At 37.1% G+C, this 7,691-nt stretch overlaps 1 protein-coding gene across 1 annotated transcript in view; it reads left to right on the plus strand.

The window, feature by feature from the left end:
- Window positions 1-7,691, plus strand: part of Cntn5 (contactin 5) — a 553,885-nt gene that overhangs the window by 391,904 nt on the left and 154,290 nt on the right. Inside the window, exons 11-12 of the mRNA XM_008848668.2 lie at window positions 392-519; window positions 3,429-3,604. Coding sequence (XP_008846890.1) covers window positions 392-519; window positions 3,429-3,604 — 304 coding nt within the window. The remainder of the gene's footprint in view (window positions 1-391; window positions 520-3,428; window positions 3,605-7,691) is intronic.

Consider the following 7,691-nt stretch of genomic DNA (forward strand, 5'->3'; position numbering starts at 1 on the left):
ATATATATGTGTGTGTATATATATATAGGTCACTCTTGGTTTAAGGTAAAATACCAGAACTTTAAAATCCTGCATGGTGCTATTACAGTAACGAGTTGTAATAACCAAAGTTTGGGTCACCTTTCTCCACCATTTTTAAAATTAACTATCAAAAATTTTCATAAGAAAAGTAACCTTCAACTTTCTCCCTCTTTTGGATGCAAAAAGGTATTAAGCGGGCTAAATGCATAATAGTGTCTTGAAGGATAGACTGTATCAGCGTTTCATATTTTCCCAGAGTTCCTTTTCTGATTCATGTTTCCTTATGAAGAGTTTTAGAATTCATCGGAGGTTCTTACCCTTAAGTTGATTTGCAGTGAAATGGGAACAAACCTTTTTTAATAATTTTCAGAATAGCTATTCTTCCAGACGGAAGTCTTCGGATCCTAAATGCCTCTAAAGCTGATGAGGGAAAGTACATTTGCCGAGGGGAAAACATCTTCGGTTCTTCAGAAATTATAGCTTCTGTATCTGTTAAAGGTAAGATAAGGGGCCTGACATGTCTTATAATCATGGTTTCCTGACCTTGTAAAGAGAATAAACAGGACATGCATGTATGTGTGTTTGAATTTACTAGTGCAAGTGTTTCAGTTTTACAGTATATTACAGACACAGAACCAATATAGCCATAGTATCACTTTCAATCATTTAAAGAAACAAAACAAAGTTGGACCTGGTGGCTCACACCTGGATTCCCAGGTTTGGAAGTCTAAAGGAGAGAATTCTGTGACTTGGAGATGAGCCTGAACTAAAGTGGCAAATCCTGCCTCAAAATAAATAAACAAACAAATAAAAGAACAATAAGAAAAGAGTCCATTATTTTTAAGAATTTGAGTATCTTGCTTTGAATAAAATTCACAAAAGATTAAGAAATTTTTACGAAGTTTTATTCAGGGGCTCAAAATTTAAAGAATGTTAACAATATAAAAATATGTTTCTGCATCTACCAAGTGAGGTTGTGACTCAGAAGAGCATATTCCACACAGGGATGCATGGAGCTTTGGGTTCAATCCTGTTTTACCTAAAGAAGTTTGGCATCATCTAGGAATACTCCTTTGTTGTTACTTTAATGGGTGATTTGGGACAGAGCTGAGAATCAACAAGAGAAGGGATCACAATCAGCTGAGTTGCACCTCTGAACATCTAGGACCACAAGTTCTCAATGCTCATGGCTGAGATCTTTACGTGCCTTTACTTTTTATATGATCAATATTATTGCCCAGGGATTTACTAGCTTTCTAGTTCTGAATAAACGAGATTTGAAGCCAACTACATTCTTTTTTTTTTTTTGGTCTTTTTAAGACAGTGTCTCCCTGTAGCCTGAGCTGGCCTGGAACTCACTATGTGGAACAGGCTGGCCTTGAACTCACAGAGATCTGCCTTCTCTGCCTCCTGAGGGCTGGGATTAAAGGCGTGTGCCACTACAACCAGCCAAGCCAAGAATAAATTGTTCAATTATTTTTTTAAAAATCATTTTTAAATATATCTTATTTTAGGTAGGAAAAGTCTATCAATTAACAAAGGGTTATTTTTTACAACTGAATTTTATCCTTAACTGATTTATTCATTGTGCATATATAATATAGTAGATCATACTTTGTCTATAAAAATACGAAAATTTTCAGGTTTGGAAATCGAAGAAAAATCCTGGAGATGGCCGCAAGTGATGATTCACAACACTGTGATCACGTTCCATGTTAAAAAAAAAAATACACAGTGAGAATATGAGACTGTTCATCGTTCTCTAACTTTAGAAATAAAGACATAATTTAAATAGTCAAGAGTACCATAACTTAGAGCAAAGGCAAACATCAAGGGAAGAAAAGAATATTTTTTAAATTTTCATTTTTTGTGTATGAGAGTTTTGCCTGTATGTATGTATGAAAATATACCACATGCATGCAGTGCCTGCAGTGACCAGAGAGGGAGTCTGATCCTCTAGAAATGGAGTTACAGATGTTTGCCAGCTGCAGTGTGGGTGCTGGGAACCAAATCCAAGTCCTCTGGAAGAGCAGGAAGTGTTCTTAGCTGCTGAGCCATCTCTTCAGCCTCCAATATAAGTTTTTAAATGTTTTCAAATGTATTCTATAGTCCTTGTATCTAATACCATCTCCCAGTCTACTGCATTCCTTCTGTGAGCTACTCAGTCTTCTCACAGCCAGCCAATACTGGATCCACAAACTTACTAATGATAAGTATTCTCTGTTAATCTCCAGGTAGATGGGATACTAGGTACTTATCTTCTCACAAAGCTTTAAATTTAGTACACCATGGATACCCACCCTCGCTGATGAAGCCTTAACTTAGGCTGTTGATGTAATATGCCCTGAGAATGCCAATCTTAATGTCAGTCCTCCCCTTCTCTTGAATTTTCTTTACAGGAGCTTCTGGGAGGGACAATGTACTTTAAAAGCTAGGAGTAGCTAGCAGTACTGTATTCTCAGAGGACGTGCTCGCCAACAATACAGCTGGGAGAGGAAAATCATGCTAATTGCTAGCCACTGTGCTAGTCTTCCTTCACTGTCTACACTCAGGACTCTAATTAGAAGAGAGAAAAAAATCCTGTCTCTGTCACCCTCTTACTTCCTCCAAAATACATCACATTACAATCATTTAACGACTGCTTAATCCTTGGATCCATGACTGGATATGATCTGATTGGTACAAAATTGCTTTAAACCCATAAAAAAATGTCCAAAAAATGTCACTCTGAAATCCAATTATCATTAAGTAGCTATAAATAATTTTGCTAAAACAAAACCATTTCTACTCATTTTTTTTATTTTATGTAATTCAGTTAAGCCAACCACAAAATATCACAAATGGTATTTTATAATGAGACAGAAAATACATCTTCTATTCCTGTTCAATCCATGCAGGCTTGTGAGTGTAAAGTAAGCCCAAGGTGTTGGGATGATAATTTTAGCTCCACTGAAAGGCTAATTGGGAAAGAGGTGCTTTTCCCTGCCGTTCAATCTCTTACACATTAAGAAAGTGAATCCCCTGCACTCTTTCTTTGATCCGTATAGCATATTTTATGGTCCAAGTCCTTTTACTCACAGAGCCATGAAGGTGGCTGGAGAGACTGCAGCTTCTCCATCCCCATGCTCTCTCTTCCAAGGCCACATGCTGCTCTGGTTTTCGAATCACTTTCATTTTTGTCCAAGTTCAGGTCTAAATAGGAATGGGAACTCTAAAATCATTAGTCCTCTATGAAAGTATACTAAAGTGTGCAGCTGCCGAGAAGCAACTGTTTCAGTCATTGGAGGTTGCTTTGAAGATAATAAAAAAGGAACTGGTGCATGTATTGGGAGTAACTATAAGCGGTCCTAGGACATGAGGAAATATTCCTGTTGATTATGTTAATTAATCTACTTTTACTTCTACAGAACCCACCAGGATAGAGCTTACTCCTAAAAGAACAGAATTAACAGTAGGAGAGAGCATTGTCCTCAACTGCAAAGCCATTCATGACTCCAGTTTGGATGTCACATTCTACTGGACACTAAAAGGACAACCTATTGATTTTGAGAAAGAAGGTGGACATTTTGAAAGCATCAGGGCCGTAAGTTTATACACTTTTACTTCTTGACTAGTGATTTTAGAAATTTGGGCTCAAAGATAAAATTGTTTCATCTATGAAAGGCTAAGAAAAATATAGAGGAAAAAAATCCACGACTAAAGCAAGCACTTTGTTCTGTTGCTTAATATAATGTCAAGCTAAAATTATTACTTAAACCCCAAGAACTTTGCAACACTTTGTATGTGAGTCTGGTTTCTTTGCCAATGCCTAAATTAGTTTAGTAATAATGTCAATGTTTGCATATTACTTCTTGAAGTCATATTGCTATAAAAGTGGCTACTACATTATTTAAAGAGTTGCTAATAATAATTATAATACAATAAATAAGTAAGTCTGCCCTGCTCTTTGACAAGTAGTCATTTTTGGACATTCTTCAACTTCTCCTATGCTACAGACGTTAAACCTACAAGCAATGGTCATAAAATTCACTAACTAGCAGTAAAGATGTGTTTCCTGTCTGTCCAATCTCTTCAGTAATATTTAACATTACGTATATTCAAGGAAATCGTGCAGATTGAGTGAGAAATCTTACAAACCAGGTAGGACAGATCACAATAGTAGCTGAACTCCAGCGAGAAATGGGAAGTGGCCCCTCCCCCATCAACTTACTGAGGCTCTCAAAAATGAGCTTTGTGACAGTGGGTCAGAGAGAAAGGCCATGGAACAGGCGGCAGAGATAGTGCTGGACTCTTCTAGGGTGGCTGACAAGTCTCTAGCCCAATGACATTTCTAATCCAATTTAAAATGCTACTATTAATATCGGGCTTTTCCTCTAAAATACTTTATAAAGCATCAGAAAAGCGTAATAAGTCCAAATGGTTTAACTCATTCTGCATTGAACTACTGTTCACTTTTACTTGTGTACTTATTTATTTTTAACATTTGTATTGAACTTTTCCAGTTTTCACACAATATAATTTGAAGATATTTAGGTTTGTTCCTCTAACTGTATCTCCCCTATTGCCCCTGCCCAATTAAATGCACTTTATTATATATTAATATATAGAGTAAGGCCTATGGATTCTAGTTTGCATCCCCAAATGCCCAGTGTCCTTCAGTGCAGGTTCATTCACTAACCTATCAATAGTTCCATCCTTGAAAGAGACTCTCCTATTTCCCCGTAGCTATCAATTTCCAAAATATCAGAAAGTTGGATTGAGTTACATTATAACTTATTTTAAAGATTATTTGATTTTGTGGAGAAAAAAACTTTTTGGGATCGAAAAACTTTTGGGGATCAAAATTTACAAATTCTCTGGATGGCATCCGGACTCCACCACTGGTCACCACCAGAAAGGACAGCAGGCCATCAGCTGGCCTTCATCTCATAAGAAAATTAAGAGTTTGGACCAGATTTCTTTAATATCCTTTTCAATTTAGAAATTGATAAATTATTAGCAGTAAAGGGGGAATATAAATTCTTTTTCACATTTGCAATATGACTCAAACGCTTCTAAATTATCCTAATTTGCTTTGCAATTAAGAGGAAAGATGATATAAATCAGAAAATGTTTCCAACTGAATTATTTACCGTCTTACTTCATAACAAATTATTGTTTAAGTTATATATAAAATATTTAGATTGTTTGACATTTGTTTTTCTACAAATTAGATAGGATTTTTCTTTAATTTGACTTGATAATTCTTTCATAAATTTTTTATCACCTGTCATTAAGTAGAACCAGAAAAATATAACAAAAATATTACAAAAAATATACTGACAAAGAGCGTCTTCTTAGGAGTATCTGTAATAACTCCTTTTGAGTGATAAGATACATAAAGTGAAAATATGTCTAAAATGACTAATGACTTTCCATAGAACTGTGCCCTCTAGTTAAAATACCAATAGAGAAATTGATGGATGGGGAAAAGTTATAGGAATTTTTGGTCTTACCTCTTAGGTATCACCGCTTTGGGGCAGGTTTGTTTACTTATATAAATGAATATCTTTGATGCTTTTCACAAACACCTGCTCCGTCCCTCTAGATGTATGTTATGTTTGCCTTGGATAAGTGCAATAGTGAGCTCTGTCTCCATGCCAACCATATAGTTATAAGCCATATTAAAACCAAGCTTTGGAATGAGAAAAGTATTTAGCTTAAATGTAATGTAGGACTTAGGAATTTTAGCATATTTAGAATAATTTTTGTGTGTACTTAAATATTTTATAACATTAAAACTGTGGCATATAGAAGGGTTTTTTTAAATCAAGGTTCTCTCCAATATTTCATAATCCTGTCTGATATCAAAGACATAAGCTGAATGGAACACCACTGAAGCACAATGCAAAGACAAGAGGGAAACCAGCTCTGTCTGTCCTTTGTCCGTATGTTTCTGTCTGGACACTAATAATGCTTTAGAATGAGAACTGGAACTGTTATTAGGGAGATTTGGGAGGGTCAGTGAGCTGCTGTATACCTTCCACCTAAAAGACCAAGGGAGACTACGGAAGTCAGAGGGGCAGGAAGAAAATTATGGCTACCTAAAGTCTGCTCTGAACTCTACAGTATAGCCATCGAAAAGATCTGTAGATATCACCTTGGGGATCCTTAAGAGTAAGAAAACCAGATGGGGCTCAAGAGAGCACAGAGCAAGCCTTTGACTGGAGCACTGCCGGCGTGTGGTCTAGCTGTGGTGAGTCATTAGGGAAAGGAAGGGTGCACAGCATCTTATCACTCGATAGGTAAAATGAATCAACTGAATCTCAAGGGTGAGGAAGAAGAGTAATGTAATGATACTAAGATTCAGCATCTCAGCAGATCACAAAATACGACATAACAATGGCCCTAAATTGAAGCTTTACCATGCCACTTCACAGTTAATAACTTAATAAAATAGCCTGACTCTTAAGAGTGGGCCTGTCGGCGTGTGGTCTAGCTGCGGTGAGTCATTAGGGAAAGGAAAGGTGCACAGCATCTTATCACTCGATAGGTAAAATGAATCAACCGAATCTCAAGGGTGAGGAAGAAGAGTAATGTAATGATACTAAGATTCAGCATCTCAGCAGATCACACACAAAATACGACATAACAATGGCCCTAAATTGAAGCTTTACCATGCAACTTCACAGTTAATAACTTAATAAAATAGCCTGACTCTTAAGAGTGGGCCTGAGCTCAGAGGACAGGTACTCCCGCAGATATCTCCTGGCACAACCCTCACCCATAATTTTACTCAAACCCACTTTCCCAGTTTCAGTTGGCGAACTACAACTGTGGATCCAACCTTATCAGAAAATCCTGCCTTTCCATCCCCAGTTCTGGAATCTCATACACACAATGTCCAGTGTCCTTTCTCGCTGTTCATGTTTTCGGTGAAGATACCCGCTGCCCTTCAACATTCTCGTGTTAATCCTTAAGAATACCCACTTTCATTCCCTGCCTTGGGTGGAGCAGCAAATTGAGGTGCCCAGGTCATAAGAGCACATGCTTCACTGAGTTTGCCAGGATTAATTAAAAGTCATTAGTTCAGATTCTGTCTATGCTATGAAGGTCATTCCTACACTGTTTTCATCTAGTTTATTTATGCCTTTTGTAAACAGCCATTGGTTTGTAGATACAATTAGTTAAATTCCGGTATATAGTTTCTGTAAAATCGCTATGTGCAGTATACACTGTTATATTTTTAAAAGACAATTGCTTTGGGACTGCAGTGCAACAGGTTTAAAAAGAACAATATTTCTTGAAAAATTAGATTAAAAGAGCAGCAGTGAAGCGCTGCCCTTCGTCTTGCTGTCTTTCCTAAAGCTAGTTCTGTAGAGCCAGCAGTGTGGCTGATCTGACGTGAGCCCACTACTGAGGCCACTGATCGACTGATGCTTGGCCCTTCCTATTAGTCTTCATGCAGTTCCACCAAATCATTTTTGGCAAATGATATGAATAAAAGTATGGGATAAATTAGTAAATCTGTTCTTTTTCATTCAGTTCTATAAGACAAGTGTTGTGGGGGAGCTAGAGTCAAAATATCACCTTTCTCCCCTAAGAGAACAATTTAAGGGAGGAGAGGACAGGCTAGAGGTATGTTATAAAAGAGTGATGCATGCATAAAGCTGGCACAAAAGAGTTGCTCT

The sequence above is a fragment of the Nannospalax galili genome, unplaced genomic scaffold (assembly GCF_000622305.1).
Source record: "Nannospalax galili isolate Female #2095 unplaced genomic scaffold, S.galili_v1.0 scaffold824, whole genome shotgun sequence".
Classification (NCBI taxonomy): Eukaryota; Metazoa; Chordata; class Mammalia; order Rodentia; family Spalacidae; genus Nannospalax; species Nannospalax galili.